Here is a 21,917-nt window from a genome sequence, read left to right as displayed (position 1 = left end):
CATGTATTTAGGTTATGACCAGACTTTGGATTATTTTGGGATATACCTAAACTCATTGTGTGCCTAAATATGAAAAGGATGGTAAACAAGATGTGTGAATAAACCTTTAAATCGAGTCTGTTTAGACTTTATTTACCTCAAGATTTCTGCATAAATTTCCATCAGAGTGCTGCACACCATCAACCAATCAATAAACACAGAGGGCAAGTTCAAAAGCATGTTTAATCGCATTATAACTTTCCATAGTCATTTAAAAGTCAAAATATGTCCATTATTAAAAATGCTCTTTTCCTTCTTATCTTCTGTACGCAGTGTCATCATGAATTAAACAGCAAGCTCAGACCGTGAACCCAAAGCCTATTTTCTTCCTGAAAAACCCAAACAAACCATAAATCTGAGGTTAATACTTGTGTTAACAGCTGAAGTGGAAACCATTTTCCAGACCTTTTGAAACTTTCAGTGTATTAAAAAAACAGACATTAACAGTTCTGAAAGGGGAGCTCTCTCTTCAGGTGAAGGCAACAACGTCGGCTGTGATCCGTGTGATCAAGTGTTGATTTCTCAACACAAAGGCTTGGCGTGTCTCATATTGTTGGCACAGGTCCGGCCCACGTTGGCTCCCTCCAGCAGTAAATCAGAGAGGCGGTCCAACCCCAGGCAGGTAGTGAGGGGGCTAATTAGGCCATAGAGACCCCCCAAGGTGATGCTGATGGGCCAGCCAATGATCAGCAGGACCAGCAGCCACACGATGCACCAGAAGCATGACCCACAAGTGGCCATCCTAGTCTGGAGGAAAAATTGAAAGTTCAGAGTGATGGACATTTGAACCAGAACAGATGTATTTTTGCAAAGCAAAGCCGTACACCACAACCAAGCTGACAGAGAGAAGAACTGTTGATAATCTCAAAATGTTTGTCAGAATTAGGCAGCAATCTTGATAAAGAATGATGGTCCAGCAACTACAACGCAAATACCCACCAGGCCAGTCTGCCTGCTGAGGTCAAGTGCCCACCCACTGACATTGTGTTGACCTGGCAAATTAGTCACCCACTAAAAGCAAATCAGTAGAGGTCAGATCTTTGGTAATGACAAGAAATGTCAACACTGACAAATAACAACTGCTAATGCCAAGCAGTTTTTCTGAACTAGGAGTCTTCTACAAAAAAGAAAAACAATCTTGACCCTATGAAGCCCATATCAAAGGATTAACGGAAAATTCAGATTTTATGGACTTAAGATGGCTTTAAGCCTTTAAACAAATCCACTAGAAGTTTTTTGGAATATTCTATTTATGAGATATAGATTGTATCAGTTATAATACAACGCATAATCAGTTGGGTTTTTGCTCACGATTATTAGTTCAATATGCAAAAATATTGACATGTTTAGAAAAAAAAACACCTTATTTACCCACCGTCTCAAACTTGATCCACACATTTTTAACATGGTTCAATTGCTTTATAAAGAATTATCAACACATTTTGCATAATTTCAATACAGCAAGAAGTCCTTTAAAAACATATTAACAATATATGAGATGATCTCACCATAAAGTTTTGAAAATTAACATATCTTTCGAGGTATAAGTCGTGTTTTTTTTTTTAGTTTGGCCAGGGGTGAGACTTATTTTCAGAAGCAAATTATAGCTGATTTAAAAAAAAAAAATAAGATCATATATTGATTATTTTATCAAATAACAATCAGTTGACGCAGAAGAAGCGCCGTCCAAAACAAAAGTGGAAGCTGATCTTCGTCCTGAACTTATTATATTTTTCCTATTTGCATCAGCACGTTATAATTTGTGTTTTTATTTTTTCCCTCCTCGGATTAATGCTGGACAGCAAGTCATCAAACTGGGTTACAGAGAGGATGAAGAACCACTGAATGTTATTCAGATGCAGCACTTCGCTGCACAAAAAGGGAAAAGATCGCCTTAAAAATAAGACTGAAAGATCATGACAGACGTGGAGATGTGGTTACCGATGCTTTGGAGGATTTGTTCTGAAACATCAACCCTTTCCCCTTAAATTGCGACTTATATTTGATTCTTCTTTATTATGCATTTGTTTGCTCCTGCAACTTATACTCCGGAAAATAGGAGCAAAACTTTTCCCATTAAGTGTTTCATTTTTAAAATAACAGGAAAAGCCCTTCTACTGCCTCTAGTGGAATAATAATCCACTACAGGGCAGAAAACTCGGACCCAGTAATAGGACCGTGGTTTTCAAAGCTATGTTTTAAATATTCTAATGGGATAGGGATCAATATCAATTAGGAAATGAACTAGGTCAATTGGAATGTTTCAATGAGCAGCTTTTGAAGGAAAAATGCACCATAAAATCCATCCTAAAGTCAAGTCCTTGTGTGTCTTAATGCTTATTGTTCCAGATTGAAGACACAACAGTCCAACCCTCCTCCACTACAAGGCTCTGCTCCATGTTATGTGTAATATCCTGTTGTGACACTACTGTCATGTAGGGTCAGGCAATAAATTCCTCATTCCACACGAGGAAGTCTCGTGGCTGATCTCAGGATTTTGGCCAACTCCCACACATAAAAGAGGGGAAAACACGACTGCAAAAAAGCAAATACTGTGTAAATGCCATTTGACAATAATTAGGTTCTAAATTGACAAATAAAGTCATTTGATTTTATTGCATCTGTGAATCAGCAACATTTCTCAACAGCACTTGCACAAACTCCTTCTGACTTCTTGCATGCAGTTAGTCTCTGTCCTATTTTAGTTCTGAGCAAATATTAGAAGAGCTTTGCAAATCAGTGAATCTATTGAATACCTTTCCTGTGAGTATAAAAGACATGTTCACCTTCAGCGTCTGATGAGACGAGTGCCCGGTTTCTTTCTTGTGCCTAACAAGTCTCCCGGATCCTGCTTGAGCCTTCCAGAGAGGACTGTGGGAGCAGCAGCCAGGTCCCACCAGTTAACTCCAATTTACAACAAAGTACCACAGATAACTCAACCGTCATGAGGTCAGGCAGCTTGGAGAAGGCAGAAAGGGAACAGGAACAGGCGGTTTTACACAACGCAGAGACACATGTGACCCAAAACCTTTCAATGAGTTTCACGTGATTTTAGGTTAGAACATTTTTGTGGTTTTACACTCCAAGAAATACTTAATTTCTTCCTTAAATTGAGTATATTAATGCTTGAAAATTTGACTGCAAAAATATTTTTCAATTTGACAAAAAAAAGCAACTTTTTTTGTTCTTTTCATCAATGGTTTGGGTTTGTTTTTTCTCTTTTTACCAGGACTTTAACAAGGCTTTTACTTTTTTGTCATTGCAAATTTTAAGATGCTTGTTTTTTTTTTTCCAACAGTGATTCAGAGGATGTCAACAACTCTGCAAGCCACTTTATTAGTCTAGCTTAGAAATATATGAATGAATTTAATGCTGGTTGAGTGGCTGTATGTCCTGGGGGCAGACTGAAATCCCCCTGTATGCACGCTGGCTCCTGGGTGAAGTGACTGACCTACAAATGGAGCTTAGTTGCAGATCGTGTTGCTGGTAAAGGTTGAGCCAATCAGATTTGAGCTGTGCTTAACGCACAGGGGAACTGAGCAGATGAATGGATAAAAGCATCAAGGAATCAAGGAAAACCTGAAAGAGGATGACTTTATAGTGTTTCTCATAGGAGGGATGTGGGATGGAGAAATAAGACACATTTTCATCTCGGGAAAAGGGATTTCAGATTTTTTTTAATCATTTATTGATGGCAACACATACTAAGACGTAAGAAAAAAATAAAACTTTATCAAAATGGTTTTTCTGCAGTAAAAAAAAAAAAAAACGCTTGTTCATAATCAATGAAAACAAACTTCCTTTATCCAAAGGAATCAACTGTTCCCTCAACAGCAGCCCCACAGAGGATGCTCTACTGATCACCAGCCTCGTCTTCATCACTGTCGCTGTCTCGGCCTGGATGCTCGGGCATCTTGGCATGGTTTTCTGTTCCCTGGTCAGTCGGGGCCTCGCTGGTGTCTCCTGTGTTTGGCTCGGAGCCCGTGTCTCCTGGGGTGTCTTGCTCCATGGGGGTGTCATCCTGTGGTTTCTGGGAGTTGTCTGGTGCTTCCTCAGCTCCAGCATCCGTCTTGGTTTGTTGTGGTGGCAAAGCCATCTTCTGCTGCTGCTGCTCCTGAGACATCCAAGCAAAAAAAAAAACCTTATTGCATCACAAAGCAAAAAATAGCCAGGCTTTTTATTTTTACAACCAACAAAAGAGTTTCAGCACTTTGATAAACTTTTATTAAAATGTTCAATTCTTTTGATGAACAAGGCAGGATGCATCTCTAACCGGTTGCTTTTGAACTTCACTGAATAAAATGGACGTTAGCCGCTTAAATGTCAACATGCAGATTCCTCCTGTTACAGCTGAGATGCTGTGGTGGTTAAACGGTTCAACTAAAACCACAAACACAGTGAAAAATACAAAACCTTTGTCCTGGGGGTCACAGTAAAAACATGAATCCAGAATCAAAAACTAAAACAAACCTGCAACAATGCTCAGATTATTCTTCCTCGACAGATTCTACTGAAGATGAAATGTTTTTACCTGTCTGTACTTCTGGGAGCGATGCATCATGTGCATGTACATGTTGTACACAAGATTTGCCATCTCTGGCATGTCCTTCACCACTTGGTTTGGCTGCCCAGACTCATCTCTCTGAAAAGCAAAAGCAGGAAGGTTCTTTAGGATTCAGGATGTGCTGTGAAAGATTTCTGTCCGTCTGATTAGAAGTCAATCCTTCAGCTTCACCCACAGAAATATTGATCGGGGTCTAAATAAACGAGGAAATTGCGGTTCCTTCACCTGCTTGTTAGTTGTAAGCTAATTTTCCTCTCCAGCTGTCACTGCTCACATACTGATCACGGTTTAGGATGCAGTTGGTGACCTGACAGTATATGAAAATCTGCTGCTTAAACTGCAGAGTCAAGTGGGTAAAAATCATTAGCAGAGCCGGCTGCAGCCTCAAACATTTCCTACTGTGTAATTTCACTGCTGTTTATGGATCAGTAAACCAAAGTGAAATAATACTTTTTTTTTTAAAACATATTGAATTAAGAGTAGTAATTTTACTTAAACGTTGTGCAGTTCAACAGCCAATGACAGGCGAGAGCTGCCAGACAGAAATCTGACTTCTAATCTGCATCTGTGTGTTAGCAGCAGGGGTCTTCTGACTGCAGACGGACAGGCTTAGCCGGGGCCGCATGTGTGTGCCGAGAAGAGCTGTCCCTCATGGGGATGAGCACTCTGGAGTCACAGGAAGTGTCAGGGGCTATGGGGCATTTTAGACACCCCAGTTGCTACATACTCCAGTCAGTGAGAAGCACTGACCACACAGGAGTCGTGTCGTGCGCTTTCGTCTTCTGATCAATGGGTTAAACTGCAGATAAAGCCTGCATTTCAGACTAATACTAATGACAGGATTTAGATCAGAGAGAATTTGGGAGGAATAATTCATCTTTTTGTTACAGAGGGAAGGGATCTGACAGCTGCGGCAGCAGTGGAATGATGGGATGCTAAGTAGAACAATTGCTTTTATCTTTAAAAAATTAGGAGCTTCAGAAATATTTAAAACAACTTGGCCTTTCTGAAAAAGCTACAGTTGGTAATAATTGTAAGAATAGAAATTGTTACTATAATAGCTTGTGTCCTAAAAGTGATGCACAGAATGCTCCAGGCTTACAGAAGTAAAAGCACACATATGTCGCATTCATTTATAATGGGTCAAGAGACGACCGTGTGCATGTGTGTGCGTGCGCGTACAGGCTGTTCCTGGTTGTAGTATTCGTGCGGTCTGATGTGCAGCTGCAGCGGCCTGGCAGTGAGCTGGTTGAAGGCAGGAGTCAGCTCAAAGCAGTTCTGGAACAGTGACACCCGAGCAAAGATGTACAGACCCAATCTGGCTCTTGACATGGCCACAACCAGACGCCGCACATCCCTGTGGAGATAGAGGGGAAGAAATCCACTTCAGAAACATTCTGACACAAAGGGGACAATAAAAAAAGAAAATCAAAACAATGTGAGTAGGAGAGGAAAAAAAGAAAGAAAAAAATTGTTGTGTAGGGGTAAAAACAAAGCTGGGATGATGATACAAGGAATGATACAAGGAAAAAGCTGTGTGGTGTAGGAGGAGGGAGGTTTAAAGACGGATAAGAAGGACTAGGTTAGTGGAACAAATATGAAAGCTCAAAGAGAAATAAAGGAATGGGAGGCAAAGGGCACAGATAAGAAGACAAAGAGAGGGAGAGTGGGAGAGTACAAGAAAGAGTAGGTTTAGTAACTTTCCCCCCCCATTGTGGAGAACTAAGGGATTAAAGACAAAAGTCATTTTCTCCAGCAGATGAAGAGTTCTGCTTGGCTTGCTGAAGAGGCAAAGGTGGGAGTTTAGCCACCTCACTGTAACCGTGCATGGCCTCTTAAAACACAAAAAAGCACAGTCAAATATTGTGGAACACTTCAACATAGAAGTAACTGTTCCTTATTGTTTTTCTTGGATTTTAAAGACCCACTCCGATGGAAGCCATATTTTTTGGTGTTTTTAGCATGTATTTGTTGAATTTTTCTGATGATGGGAACAATATACAAAGAATATTAAGCTCTGAGTTGCATTTCTAAATATTTCTGCACTCAAATTAGTGAATTTCTACTAAACTCCTGCCGCTCTGCAGTAACTGTCCTGTCGATTGTGGCTTAAAACTGCATGATCATAATTAAAAGACCACCGGGAACGCTTTTTAAACATATCAAAAGATGATCAGAATGGGTCTTTAAGAGTTTTTTTTTGTTTTAAATTAAAGCAGGAAGAGCACACACTAAAAAAGTCCTGCCTTAGAAAATAATATTATATATTAAGGCTGCACCATATGACGAAATTTTGCAATTTGCCATATAGGTGATCAATATTGCTATGACGATATAGCTTACGATACATGAACAAATAGCAAAACAACTAAAAATCCTAACCCTAACCAGATTATGGGTATTGCACAGCTTGAAATTGTGATAACAATAAATTTGAAATTTATTGTGCAGACCTATTATGTATGAAAAAAACAAGTTCACACTGAAATGCAGTCCAAAATATGGAATTTAGAGTCCACCTGAGCACCTTGAGATTAGAGGGATTAATCTTTGCAATGTGTATGATGAGATTTATGAATATGCACATAAACAGGCTTATGGAGTAGCTAAGGAGAGCAGAGCTATGTTAACCTTAGCATCACAATACTGAAGAGATTTTGCTCAAATGTACTTTATATTTCTATAAACTGTATGAAAATATTCCCCAGAGACAAATTACAGAAACCTTCACTAATGAGAGCAGCACTGAGGAGGACATGAACCTGTTCTAAGGCATGGTAGCCTGTGGACACACTGCTGAAAGATGCCCACCTGTACTGTACTGTGCCATGCTGTGACATGATGACAAAAAGTGGACCAAAGCTATTTCTGTTTGTGTTCTCAGATGTGTGCATGTGCATGCCAGAACACGTCTGGATCTGCGCTCCCCTGTCAAAAGTGTGAGATCCCGCATGTGAGTCTGCCTGTGTGTATCAGCGGGAATGCTTCTCTTGTCAAAGCAGGGGTCAGCTCATCATATGGTCAGCTGTGGTTGTCATGGCAGCATGCTGCCATTGGGTAGGATGCGAGTCCGGGGGAGTGGGACGGAGAGTGTCCAGTGTTTGTCACAATCCTCCTCCTATGGCACCACACACACAACACTTCTTTTTTTTTCTTTGAACAGCCTCGCTATTCTTTAAGAAACACTGGGACATTAGCTTGTGAATAAATCTCACACAAAATATAAAAATAAAAAATAAAAAGTAGTCATTGGTTCCAAGCAGCCAAATTCCCATAATTCTCTTTCTTAGCATTCATTTTTATGTCTCACTATGGAATACACCCCACTGCACATTCCTCAGAAGCACTTCTGAAATTACGCCAAATCTGATTGGCTTGTGATTGTGACAATAGCATCACCTCTCTATAAATAGCTCATTGAACATCATTGAAACACCTCTTCTTGCTTGGGATAATATCTCTGACTTTATTTTGGTAGCCAGCTAAACTGTCCAGTGTCCACAGATCGAGAAGTACCTGCTAGCTCCAAGCGGCCAAAATCCAGAAAAATACTGTATATCTTCCAACAGTCGCCAATCTTTAATTGACGCTGATCTCCAATAAACGCCGGGTGCAACAGGTGCCTGTTACTTTAGACGCCCGTCTCCAATAGCGACCGGACTCCTTTAAGAGCCTCCACCCACCCTGTGCACAGTCATGCAGACGCCAGGTGCTTGTGGTATTGTGAGCCAGTGCATCGATCAGGTAGCGCTGTCTAAAAAAACGCCAATTCCATTTAGCTTACTTCAAACAAGCATACTCATGATTGGCAACAGTAGTTGCCATACGAAACGTTGACTCAGACCGACTCGACGAATCGCTGTCGACCGGCTCAAATGGCGATGCCCATATCACAGAACAACGGCGATTGAATCGGATTAATTTCTCTGGAACCGCAGGTAAGGCATTTTCTATGGGTGACGTTACACCTGGCTGTCCATTTCTTTATACAGTCTCTGGTTCTCCATCCACAGACTGGAGCACTCGCTTTTGGCGAGCACCGCAGCTACCCAACTCCTGTCCTAATACTCCAGTGAGCTCACTCTTAGTGTCATCCCGCTTGTCCACACACTTCTCTCCAGGTAACACTTCAGTTAACGGGAGGATGGACACCCCTATCCCTCACACAGGAGGTCATGGGGACTCTGGGGCTTCACTCTGCAGTTGTGCCAACCAAATTTCGACTCACCCCTCATGTTCCAAACAGGAAGTGTCTGCTGGTTCCAAGAAGCTAAGATCTCATGGGCTTCTACTGAAAAATAAAAAGCTATTACTCTGTCTTTGTCAGAATAACCATTCTAGCTATTTTACCATTTTAACCATGGTCTTGCTATTTCTATTTTGTTAAAGTTTTTTTTATTATAAACTGACCAATCAGATGCCTTGTAAAAGTATGTGGTGGCTACTGGCCCCCACGTCTAATGTTTGAGGATCTGAAACCAGCCTCCAGTGGTCATTTGCGGAATTGCAACATTTGGTACTTGCTTCCAAGTGGTATACATAGTATGGAGGCTCAGTTTTGATTGATCTCTCTTCATTGTGTCTTAAATGATGGCTTTTATTGGCTGTAAACGTTTATTATTGATCAAATTTACAACATTGTAAAATGATTTCTTAATTGTCTAGCATTCTAATTTTAAATCGGCTGTATTTTAATTTGAGAAGTTTATATCAAGAAGGAAATAGTCTTTGCATTTATTTTGACATAAAAATGTTTCACACAAAGGTTTTCACGTTAACATATAAAAATTGTAGACATATTGATCATGACAAAGTGCTAACTTAAATCGATGTTTTAAGGCTTCAGTGCTTAGAGATGCTTCACTATAACATCCTGTGCACTAAACAGCTGGACGCTGTCCAACACGGCTGGATGTAATATCAGGAGTGAGATAAGATCAGATGAATGGAACAGACAGAACAGCAGTCACTGGCAGCGAAACAAGCATCCACTTTCAGTGGGCCAATCTAATTCTCATTTACAACGTTGTGGCTTTATCTGCTAGATGACAAAAGAACAAAATTGAGTTTTATTTCACCTAAAAGGGAAGTCCGTACTGTAAGCTACTCCAAGTGCTTTTATCCCAGCTAGACTTCAATTTACTGGCTGTCCGGTGCTACAATGAAGCTATACGTGCATCACAGCCAGCGGCCAGTGTTTTCTACACAAGAGCCGGGTATGATTTTCCCTCCATTTTCAGATAATAAAACAAGCAGCATACTGAAGCAAGATCTATAGGATGACATGGCAGCTGAGCAATTCAGCAGTTTGACAACAGCTCAGTTCAGTTAAATGGAGGCAGAAGAGGAAGGTACAGAGACTCAGCTGCAGACAAACGTGAAGTCTCTTGAATGGTCATTGGTACTAAAATTAACAACAGCATGTTTACATGTTGTTTACATTTATGAACAGATGTAAAAAAACTAACAAAAAGCTACAGGAATAAATTTTCTTTAATCACAGAAAGAAGTTCTCAAAAGTAAATCCAACCATTTAAGAGTAAAGGAAATGTAGAAAAAGAAGCTGAAAATGTTCAGTCATGTGGAGGAATATTTAGCACAACTGTTACTTCAAAAAAGAAAAATAGTTAAAAACTACAGCAATAGCAACAGCTAGAGGCCACAAAAACAAGTATTTTCCCAGGTAATGTGTAATTTAGGAAAAGGATAAAAGAGATCTGATAAGTGTGACAATCTGTTTATGCGTGTTTAAGACATGCTTCGGTGTAGTTACAACTTCCAAACTTCAGATAAAGTCTCCAGAGCAGCTGTCTCAGGAGACACCCGTGCCAGCTTTTCTGTCATGTTGTTTACTTCAAGGTATTTATTTTAGATAAACTTGAAGGTACAACAGCAGTTTATGAGTAGAGTAGTTGTGGGGAGTCAGTAACTATTTAGTGTTTGGTTTCTTTTGCTCATTGGGAATGACTTACCTCAGATGTCCCACAGCTTTGGTTCGGACCAGTGAGAGGATGATGTAGTCGTTTTGTTGCCCTTGGAACCTGTCCACAGTTGTAACCTGGACAAAAACACATCAATTATGTTGATTAAAAGGTAAGCACATATATTCGTATAAGTAAAAACTTTCAGCTAAATTTCGGCAGCTGGAATGTTTGGGTGGTTTAAACTGAAGCATAGACATGAAAATGTTAAATCGCGTTTTTCTCTTTCTGAGAGGTGCTGTCTTGCTACTCCGGTTATCTTTGAGGGCCACATGGGCACCCAGGAGTGCCAATACGGCTTACAAAGCTTTCACCACCACTAGCCTTTTATCAAGGCCCCCCAGAATACGCCTCTAGTTATTGGTGGGGGCAGGAAGGTCCCCCCCCCCCCCCTTTTTTTACTCGATCTAAGGTTATTTTCGACAGAAACAGCATTGAGAATCAATAAAACATCGAATACCACAGAGAACCCAACCAGACCCACAGCAGCGGGCACTAAGAAGCAACCTTTAACAAACTGCTTTGCAGTTGGAACATATGGACTGCTATGTGACAAATGCATGTATGAGAGAGGATGTGCAAAATGTGTAAAAAGGTGAGCCATAGGGGTTAATGAAGTACCCATTTTTGCTTCTTTGTTGCTATGTAGAACAGGTGCAGGACCACAGGCTAAAATATGGTGGTTTCACAGCAGAACGAGCAATCGCCGCCTGTGTTTTTTAAAACCCAAACATGAACTGCAGATCTGCATGCATGTTTCAGCACACGAAACTAAGAACTTGCAGTCAGAGGGGCTTTAGACAGGAAGCTATTCTTGGCCCACAGACAGGAGCCCATATCGACAATCTCCCTAAGGCACATCATTTTGCATGGTGTTTAGTTATTTATGAGAAATCTTCCAGGGAGAGAATTACAGAGGTCGTGTCAATGTGACACATGACTGTGAACAAGAGGAGGCACACAAACACACGTGATGTACCATGAGCCACACACACAAACCGATTTTGTACAGGGAATATTGGCCTTGTCAACTAAAAGAGCTGCAGGAAAAAGGATAAAACTACTATTCCTCACCAATTAGCTATTATGCATGTTGCAGAGTCAAACTTGCGGATACACAGCTGAGAATGTGGAAAAACATGCAAAACGATGCTTCAGTGCTAAGCCTGTCAAAGTGTCATTATCAAATTTTTAATAGCAGGTTTTCTTCTAGCAGCTTCTGTAACAATAAACTCTCAAAAGACTTTTTGTGGCCTTGTAGACGAGTGTAGAGAACTTTAAACAAGAAAACTTTCCACTTTTCTTCTTTGAGGCAGGTAAAACCCATCCTGCTCCCTCCAGTCCATCACTCCTTTTATTTGGGGCAATCCTCTATTTTATGACCTGGATAACATCTTCACATTTAAAAGTAAAAAATGAAAGTGCATAAAAATAACAGGGTAAAGGCAAACATAATAAAGAATGTATGACTGGATGTTTCCTAAACGTCTCTCCCCTTCAGTAGAAGGCTTTATGCTAGTGGTTGGTATTTTGAGGCTGACTGGTGCTAACTGGCTTTTCCTCCCTTTTTTTTTAGCTTATTAAAGTTAGCAGAGTAAAGTTGTTGTCATTCGCCTGGCTTCAGTTTAGCCATTGTGACATGTTGTCAGGCATGTTGTGGGCCCAGTGCTCAGCGTCTGACCTTTCAGCTGCTCAGCATTTTCCCACAAGAATCCCTCTTCTTCCTTCCCCTCCCCTCCCGCTGTCTGACCAGCCTTCGTTTCAGCAAATCCAGCAGCCTGTCACTCCTGTCAGTTTATGACCGGGCACGTGTACCGACCACGGGTGTGAGCACACTGAATGATGCTTTATGTCTTAACAATGCAGGACACTCCACATGCATCAGCAGAATTTCTGTCGCCCTGTCAGAGGAGGGGAATGCACCTCAAGACAATGCAAGAAGGTGCGGTTGCACAGCGGAAAAAATAACCACATGTGGGACATTTAACCTGCAGGTGGTCTAACGGGATTTATTTTGGACTCTAAAATTGCGATCCTAAATGATGTTGATGTTTTTGGATGATGACCCTCACACATGACCCACTTTTTACTTTTCAGAAGCAACAAATGAGCTGCTTGAGGCCACAAAGACTAAAAACTAAGAGGCAAACTAGTTCACTATTAATTTAAGTAAACTTTATTGTCCCAAAACTAGTTGATTATTTTGCATACTTTGGCCAGGGGTGTGACTTATAATTAGGAGTGACATATGTGACTTTTTAAAAACATAAATAGGCTGATATATTCAATTTTTCCCCACTGACAACCGGTTGCTCTTTAGCGTTTGTTTCCCACTAACAGCAGCTGGATGTGTATCAGTATTTTCTCTTGACAGCAATTCAGAAAAGAAGCACCGTCCAAAACAAACATGGAGGAGAATCTGATCCCTCTCCTCCTAAACTTTATGATATGTTCTTATTTACTTATTATTATTCTTGTTTGGATTTTTTCCATCATCTGACAAAAGCGGGACAGGAAGTCATCAAACTGGGATATAAAGACACGGAAGTGCAGCTGATGGCGCCGTCATTCCGACGCAGCTCCTGCCAGTTCAGGTCCCCCACACATCAAACACTGTTTAAACTACATTCATACGCAAAGTTTTCCGCCTCAGAAACATTTCCAGAGATACTGAAAGACACCCCTGGGAGCAAGCTTGACATTTAACAAACGGTCACCAAATGACGTGTGAATGTTTTAAAAATGTAATTAGTGGAGCTCGCAGGCAGACTCCAACTAAATGTCTGGTATGCAAGTTACTTTGGAGGAGTCAGCGAGTGAGGAGTCGCTTAGTCAGTGGCAACCGCCGACAAGACAGGAAGAGACAGAAAGGGGAAACAGGACAGGGAAATTCATCTTTCACTTTAAAGACGAGGCTCTGACTTGTGCTGTTATGTGGCATCTGTTGTAATGTCTAGACATGGCCGAATCATTCAGTTTGATTATTTCTTAGTTTTCCTAGACAGAACATATTGAAAGTCAGGATATTTTAATTAAAATATTGGCAACAAAAACAGTAATCAAATATTCCTGTTGTCAAGTACTGAAATTCGTTTGCCTATTGTCAGCTCAAGTCAAAAGAGGAACAGAAAAAAAGGAATCAAATATTTCACCGTTAGAAACAGCTACATGTGTGAACTGTGTCTGAACTGCACTGTTTACTGGTTGCTATGGCACAAACAACATCACTATATAACTGTTGGATTGACATTTTCACTCTAATCTTGCAAGTTTCCCTGGAATGCCTAAAGACAAAGTGACCTTTTTGCATGTGTGAAAAATCCAAGAGGAGGTGAAGAAAGGTGGGAGAACAAAAAAAGAATAAATAAAGAGGAAACCACCTACGGCGAGACAGTACAACCATTTAGTAGAGCAAATAGCATAGGGATAGATAACTGCCATTGGCTGTTGGCACGGCATCGCATAAGAAAAAGGATCCACATCCTTGTTTATTTATTATTTATCGTTTGATTTTTTTTTTCATATGTAATATTTCTCCCCTATTTTTAAATTATTTTTGTGTTTATATTTTTCATTTTTTCGCAGCTGTTAATTGCTGCTTCCCAAAATAAACAAACAAAAACCAAATTTGTTTAATTAACTTTGAAAGCCCTGAAGAAAACTGTTGTTGGGTTCTCCGGGGTTAAGCAGCTCTATGTGCTGAAAAACTCATGGTTTCACTTTAACTTTAAACTGTTCCAGATTAATCAAGTCTCTGTATGACCCACATGCTCTACCGCCAAGGGGACACAAAAAAAAGAGTGTCCACGGTAATTGAAGTCTTGTGAGAAGTCAGAGCTGTAAATGACTTTCTTGGTGCAATAGAGGATAAGAGGTTGGACTTCACACTGACATCTTAAGGTGTGAAGAAACCCTTTAGAAGCTCTCCTTGTAAGTTGAGCGTGTTTCCCCTTTTCTAGTGAGACTTTTACACATAAACATGAGAAAACGTGTATTTTGGGAGTGCTAAATCCTTCCTTATTACAAAAAAAAGCAGCCATGTCACCTTCAAGTGATTTAACCATTGACTGTACACGTTAGAACTGGACAGAGTGACCCCTCCCTACTCATGTCCAAACAGGAAGTTGTTAGCTAGTTCCAGGAACCCAAAATCTCATAGGTTGTGTCTAAATTCCTACTACAGTGTTCGCCATGTTTTAGTGCTGTCCGAATCTACAATTCCAAAATCGAGTGCCCTAGAAATTTCCCAAAAGTCTCTGCAAAAAACAAGTGTGCATCAGTGGTTACTAGATTGGCGAATATAGACCACAATGCATTGCATTCGATCAATTTTTGCAAAAAAATGTAGTTAAATGTATTTTTATAATAAACCATCAACGTTTTTATCTTCAGATGACAGTGGATTTATAAATAGTCATCCTAAAACACATATCAATTTTAACTGAAATTGATGACGTCATATTCGCAGTTTAAGAAAAAAAAAGAAATGAGCGTGGTGTCCGAATTGCTTTTAAAATGCAGGGCATTATAAATACCCGTACTAAATTGTTTTTTAGTAGTTAGGGCTTGGGATGGGAATTCGGACATAGCTATAGACTTTGACTAAGAAATAAACAGCTATGACTCAGTCATTCTATTCGTCAGAAGAACCACTCTTGCTCTGCAACCTTTTTTAACATGTTCTTGCTAATCCTAATTTGTTTTTCATATTTTTTTCATGGTGCAAGTCCTCAATTCAAGTATGTGGCGTCACGTTGAATGTTCGAAATGTTTGATACATTTTGTGTACGCCACTTTCAAGTGGTAGGGGTGTGGCCTTTCCGACAAGTTGGCTTCTGATTGGCCAAAGTGGTTGCTGTAGATTGTTAATTTAGACCAACTTGAACTAATTACGGCTTACAGACAACGTCTGGCTCCATCATGGTGGCGTCCTTGTTGCGACTGAATTGAGTTAATTTTGTTGGAGCTGGAAATAAGCCATTTCAATGTCACACTCAGCCAATTCAGTTCTCATTTACAGTCAATGGATCAAACATTTGGAGTCTAGTATGTTGTGGTTCTGTCAGCCTTGAAAAGTGAAATAGTTTGCATCCTTTGCAGAATTTGTTCTCACCATTGCAGGAAAGCTCAGACAAGTCTCACTAAAAATGACAAGACAACCTGCCTCAAGTCTAAAAAAACTTCAATCTTTAAATCAGACTTTAATCCAAACAGCTACTTCTTTGATGGATTACAGACATCCACAGGCTTTACAAGTATTTGCTATAACACCAATACTGGAGTGGTTTGTATAGTAGAAGAAACACCGATTTAATCTACAGTATTTTGCGAGCTGCAAGATGCAGCAGGTTTTCAGAAAAAAAAAATCTTTCAAAGATGAAAGCTCAAACAAGCAATCCAGTTCCACGGCCTCTTACCTTGTTCGGCTGGCCGAAGAAAGGATTTGAAGCACAGCGTTGGTTGATGACATCCCTGATCAGGTGTTTTTGTCCATTGTATGTGGTCAGGATGCTGATGCGATCAGCAGGATAACCCAGCAGACGCATGTACATGAAAAGAGCCACCGAGTACTCCGCCTCAGCCAGGTTCTTCACAGAAAGAAGAAATATGAAAAGAAAAAAACACACATTATCAAAATATAATTCACAAACCATGTTTTGCCTTCATGTTGTGACACGGGCAAAACTGATATGTTGACTGAAACAGAATTATTCAAAAAAATACCCAACATTATGCATTATTCAGCCAGATTCAATTAAATATAAACAGGACACTCATCTCTCCTAGTAATTTATGCAGCTCCATCAACAGTTTCTGATCCAGTTGAACTGAAATCAACACATCAAAAAAATGACGTCTTTTGTTGGCCTTCCAACAGCCAGTACTAAAAAAGACCCATACACATACAGGTTATATCTATATATATTTATACATAAAATAAACGGTAAACGTAAGCTAATCACTGCTCTGTATATTTTGGAAAATGACATTACAGACCATCTTTAGATCTATTCTAAAAGCATTCTCAGTGGCCTTTTAACTACGATTATGCCAAACCTGTGTCATTTTATAGGACAGTGTCTCTGCAGAGAAGCAGTAGTTCATTACAAAAAAACAATTTCAGAGTGCACACCAGGAAAACCATCTAAAATATGTCTAACCATTCCAGTTTCAAACCCTCATGTTCCTGTTAAACAAAAATGTTCAAAAAGTTATGAATTTGATTAATTTAATCTAAAATTTCTAAATTTAGTCACCAGAATTTAGAAAGTCCTCAAGTAAAAATACAGACCATAAAAGACGAAGGGATAGAACAAGAACATAGAAATAAACTGCACATAAAGATTAGCATAAATCTACACTGCCATCGGTTTCATCAGATCAATTGCTTTCATGTAATATAAGATGCATAATGTGAAGCAGAAATGTATAAGCTGTGTGACAGAAAGGCCATTGATCTCACTGTTCATGAGCCCTTAGACAACACTGAAGTAACATCAATGGATTTAAACTTCATTTAGAAAATGGGAAGAAGCAAAAGACTTCTGCATGCATTTATTGGTTCCGACATGGTTCAGCTTTAGCAAGTTTAATGCAAAACATGTTCAACTATCCAGGTCTGGATTCAACTCCAGTGTTTTCCATCCGTCTCCTTGGAAAGTCAGTATTTGTTTTTTTATATCCTGGCAACTAAGTGAGAAACTGGTAACCTGGAGGGGAGACGAGATTCATGTGACCTGCTGCCTTAAGACGCGCACATGATCTGGATTTAGGAGTAAATGAAGGCCTGAGGAAAATGCATGGTACAACCAGAAGAAGGACCAGGACTGTGAAACAGTAGAGAACGTTTTGATGAGCAGTACACTATTGTGAAATCAAATGAAAAAATACGAAATAAAACAGTTATCAATGAAAAAATCATTTAAAAATAAATAAGTTATCTGCAAAAGCAAACATAAGACAACGAAAACTGAATATTTAAAATTAGAGACGAAAAAATGGGACATTATTTTTTAAGAAATGAAACTTTTTTAATTAAAAATTTGAAATTGTGTAACTAATAATGTTGCAATAATGTTGCAAATGCAATCTTGAATATGCATAAACAAAACATTTCGCAATTAGACTATTTTAAAAAAATGCTTTGATTTTATACTACTGATAATCAAAAGAGCTGTTTTGTTTGTTTTTTACAATTATTGAACATCTACATTTTCAAAAGAACGTCTGATGTTTCATTTTAGGTTGTCAAATATTATCAGCGTAACTAAAAATCTAATACAAACAGCTGTATTGTCATTTAGAAAAACCTGTTTCTCTGTGAAACTTTATAATTTTATATTGTGTATTTCTGCAACAGGTGGATACAGCATTGAGACAAGCATAAGACATAACATTTGACCAAATAAATGGCATTTTGCTGGTGTTTGTGCAAAAACAAACAACCCCATCAGCAGATCCGCCTGTCCGCACGCTGTTTTGGAGTCTGAGCAATGTCATGATGAAACTCAATCTGGCTCCTGATGTGAAGGACAAACCCTCTAGTGGGTGCCGGACAACCACTGTAAGCTTGCAGAGTAATAGATTTAACTTAAGAACTGGCAGGTGAGCCACAGAAATTTAAAAATGAATGAAACTGCTGTAAAAACAACCACTTAGGAGGAGCTGGAGGCACAGCAGGAATACGATTCTCCACATTGGAGGACGTGTGTACGTGACAGTATCTCTGTAAAAGAACGCAATCAATTGTGCTCAGAAAGTGCTGCATATTGTGCAACATGAGCCATTCAGCTGATCCTGCAGTGTTTTTATGGGTGCTACAGGTGTAACAGATACTGATGTCATGTCATTGAAAATGAAGTGATGGATGAATACGGACTCATGCTGCACGTTAAAGTAAAAGAAAGGGGAAAAAAGGGGATTACAGAGGAATTAGCAGCTATATGTCCTTGATTACAAACCATGCCACTGATATGAGCAGTGAAACATTAAGTGTTGGTCGAGCGGCTAGCTAAAATGTTACAGAACAATGATAACTGATTAATTTAATTAGAGCAAAGTATTACATTTAAAAACCTAGACAAAGACTTTATTTTGATTTGCTATATTTAAAGATTTCTAAAAGTGAATGATTTTATTACCTTTCGCAAAAAAAGTATTTGCATAAAAGTGGAACTTCATCAATATGATGATTCGTTCTTACACTAAAAACAAACAAACTATTGTCTGAAATAATTCAAAAAAGGTTAATTGATCCATGAATCTGATGCATTTCATGATTCGATTGTATGAAATTCCTCCACCAAAACACTTTGGATTTGCCTAAATCTCAGAGTGTCTACAGATTTACAGAAGTTAAATTTAAGGATTTTTACGACATTTTCAAGACGCTTAAATCAAATTAAAGGCCATTTGTACAAAACCAAATTAAAAAAATTACTACGTTAGTGCTTTTTATGTTTTAAACTTCAAGTCTAACAGGCAGAAACTACAACATTAAATGTAGTTTCTGTCACTCATTCAACTGTTAAATGAGGGTCAAAAATAAAACATAACATATCTGAACTGCATTTGTAAATAATTTTTAAAAACGTACAAAACGGTGCAAAATTTACTTTTCAAAAAGCTTAATTGACTCTACACCGTTTGCTTACCAGTTTTCATGTCTGATTTTAAGACTGACTTCCTATTTTTGTTTTTACTCTGCTCTACTTTTTTAAGTTCATAAGGTTGTAATAAATGTTTTCCCATAAAATATTTAAATAAAAACTAAAACTACAGTCAAATTGTGTCCAACGAATCCAGAACATGCAGATAATCTGCTGTAATAACCAAGTCCACAGTTGGAGGCAATAAATCACTGCAGGCTGGCAATAAATATGAGAAACAGTCACTAATTAAACTAAATGTCTTTAATTAAAAGTAATCAAAGCAGGGGATGAGTGAGCAGGTCTCCAGTCTTTACAGATACCAATTTAAGCAAAGCCTGTCCACCTGCTGCATTGTCTTTTTAAAAAGAAATGTAAAGTTCTTTGTCACTGTGCATTTTAATATAAAACTTGAGAAAATGTTTGGCTTAAAAGAACATTTTCTTTTACCTCTGAAAAAAAAAGATTGTTATGGTTTCCTCCTATTTTCCAATTGTTTTTTCCACCTACTCATCCAAACCAGGTACCGTAAATCCCATTAAAAACACTTTTCACAAACAAGCTTTCCCTAAAATGTGTCTATGACGACTCTCTTTCATCCAGGTTGATTCCATCATAGTAGTAGGTTTAAAGGTTGTCATCGGGACTTGGTTTTTAAAGTTGAAGACGTTTCACCTCTTATCCAAAAGGCTTTGTCAATTCTCCAGATGACAACCTTTAATCCTACTACTATGATTTCCCTAAAAGGATTTACAACAAATTTGGTGGATTACATTATTTTTGTACACTGAAGCGTTTTTACCTACCTGATAAAAGTAAGGAGTGGGCTCGGTTTCGCCCACCCCGTTAAAGTCCTCCACGTTGATCAGCTGAAAGTCAAAGGTCAGGCCGGGATTGGGCACTTGGAACTCGGGAAGTTGCTGGACATGAGGCAGGTTACCCAGATGTTTATAGCGCCAGTTGTAAAGGTTACAAAGGCTGTGGAATGACAAACACAACTTTTCTTTCAGTCAGCCTTTCAGGGTGGAAGCAGCACTTTCACTGTTAAGCTAACCCCAGAACCCTGCTTTGTTTCGTCAGTGTTCCCACCTGGCGCGTGCACGGCCCTGTGCATCCAAGTCTATGGTGGGAACTCCCAGGCGCACAAATCTAGTGAAGAGAGACTGCTCCATGTTGGAGTACTTCTGGAAGGCCATGTTCTTGATGACAGGGGGCAGCTGGTGGTGGTCTCCAATCATAATCCAACGCTTCAGTCTGCTGTAACCATCCTCTGGGTTCTAGTCAAAAGAAGATACAAAGATAGAATAATTGTTTTTACAGAAAAACTGTCTAAATTGGCAATATGTTTTAGTTTACAACAAAAGTCTTGCCTGTAACAAAAGGGGGATGAAGGTCTCAATCTCCAGAATTTGAGCAGCTTCTTCCATCAGAATGTTGTCATACTACCAATAAGAAGATTCATTTGGTTTATGTTTCTCAATAATGTGTTACGGAATGCTTTCTTACATCTTGATGTAAATGAATCTACCTTGAAAGCAAGCTCCACCAGGTCATGACGTTTGAGTGCTGCATGCGTGCAGGTCATGGCAATGATTTTGGCCTCTTTCACAAGCAAATACTTGGTACGGTCCAGTCCACTTCTGAGCAACTCAAAGGCCCTAAACTCCTATAAACAAGGATGAAGATTGGGTTAGTAGTGCATCTTTATAGTGCAAAAAGATGCACTATAGAGCTATGATGCTTAAAAAAAACAATCAGTGTGACAGAACTTCCTGTTTCTATTATTCATGCCTTTTGTATTTGGAAAGTTCAGTTTCACTGCAGAATGTAATGAACAGTTCCTGTGAGCAAAGACAATTATTTCTATCTTCAAATCCTGGGAAAATTACAATAGTTAAATAAAAAAACACTTTTAATGATTTCTTAAACTAAAAACTCTAACTAAAATCCAAAAATAAAAATCCTGTCAAAGACATTCATACTTGATCTATTGTATTGAAATTTGAGAAAACCCAAACAAAACATTTACAGGTTCAATTTTTTTTATTTTCTTTTGGAAAAAGGCAACAAAAATAATCACAGGAAGTAACTATAGGCATCCTCCAAATAAAATATATACCGGTATTTTAATTCACCGGTTTTGTAAAATATAGTTTTGGTTTTAAATCATAAATGTTTACCCCAGAATATACAAAATAAATTTGAGAAAGAAAAATGTATTTTAATTTTAATGTATTTTTCTAGAAACCTCAATTTAGAAGTAAAGTGAATAGATATGTTTTTCAATGCAGGCTATTATGGTATGGATAGATCTTCAACAAATCAAAGAGGCTAAATCACTAAACATATTTAGAAACATGTTAAAATCCCTCCCCACGCACACTAAATGTAACAAATAGATAAAAAATAATAAAAAGCAAAAAGGGGTTTATACAAATTTACACTATGGTTTTTTTTGAAGATATATAACCTCTTTTTGTGATTGTAAAACCTGTCCAACGCAAAAGGCCTTCAGCTCTGATCTGTTTGCTCAGTTGTTGGACATAAGAATTGTGTTTTGTATGTCTTTATTTAAACAAAAAAAAAGGTTTATGTGTTTAAACTAAGTATATACTATCTGTACTAACTATAATACAGTTTTAAAATATGAAACAGTTGTGTCTGTGTTTAAGAACTCTTAAAAGA

The 21,917-nt window shown here is 38.7% G+C and overlaps 1 protein-coding gene and 1 long non-coding RNA gene across 3 annotated transcripts in view; both read right to left on the bottom strand.

Moving 5' to 3' along the window:
* Positions 1 to 203: 203 nt before the first annotated feature.
* Positions 204 to 3,031, bottom strand: LOC105356908. Its single transcript, XR_910958.2, has 2 exons — positions 2,826 to 3,031; positions 204 to 786 (listed from the first exon to the last, which is right to left on the bottom strand). It is a non-coding gene; the product is annotated as an uncharacterized LOC105356908 (long non-coding RNA).
* A 664-nt stretch (positions 3,032 to 3,695) lies between these two features.
* The window catches only part of aqr (aquarius intron-binding spliceosomal factor), a 45,541-nt gene continuing 27,319 nt past the window's right edge, over positions 3,696 to 21,917 (bottom strand). Inside the window, exons 28-36 of one of the 2 annotated variants that reach the window (XM_023951542.1) lie at positions 20,761 to 20,898; positions 20,603 to 20,674; positions 20,322 to 20,509; positions 20,039 to 20,210; positions 16,002 to 16,172; positions 10,576 to 10,661; positions 5,786 to 5,960; positions 4,571 to 4,681; positions 3,696 to 4,153 (exon numbers count right to left, since the gene is read on the bottom strand). In XM_023951542.1, coding sequence (XP_023807310.1) covers positions 3,893 to 4,153; positions 4,571 to 4,681; positions 5,786 to 5,960; positions 10,576 to 10,661; positions 16,002 to 16,172; positions 20,039 to 20,210; positions 20,322 to 20,509; positions 20,603 to 20,674; positions 20,761 to 20,898 — 1,374 coding nt within the window. In that variant the 3' untranslated portion in view covers positions 3,696 to 3,892. The remainder of the gene's footprint in view (positions 4,154 to 4,570; positions 4,682 to 5,785; positions 5,961 to 10,575; positions 10,662 to 16,001; positions 16,173 to 20,038; positions 20,211 to 20,321; positions 20,510 to 20,602; positions 20,675 to 20,760; positions 20,899 to 21,917) is intronic. The other variant, XM_023951543.1, reaches the window with a different exon arrangement.

The sequence above is a fragment of the Oryzias latipes genome, chromosome 22 (assembly GCF_002234675.1).
Source record: "Oryzias latipes chromosome 22, ASM223467v1".
In the NCBI taxonomy this organism is placed as follows: Eukaryota; Metazoa; Chordata; class Actinopteri; order Beloniformes; family Adrianichthyidae; genus Oryzias; species Oryzias latipes.
The sequence above is the reverse complement of the archived record's forward strand: the minus strand, read 5'-3'. Positions and strand labels throughout refer to the sequence as shown.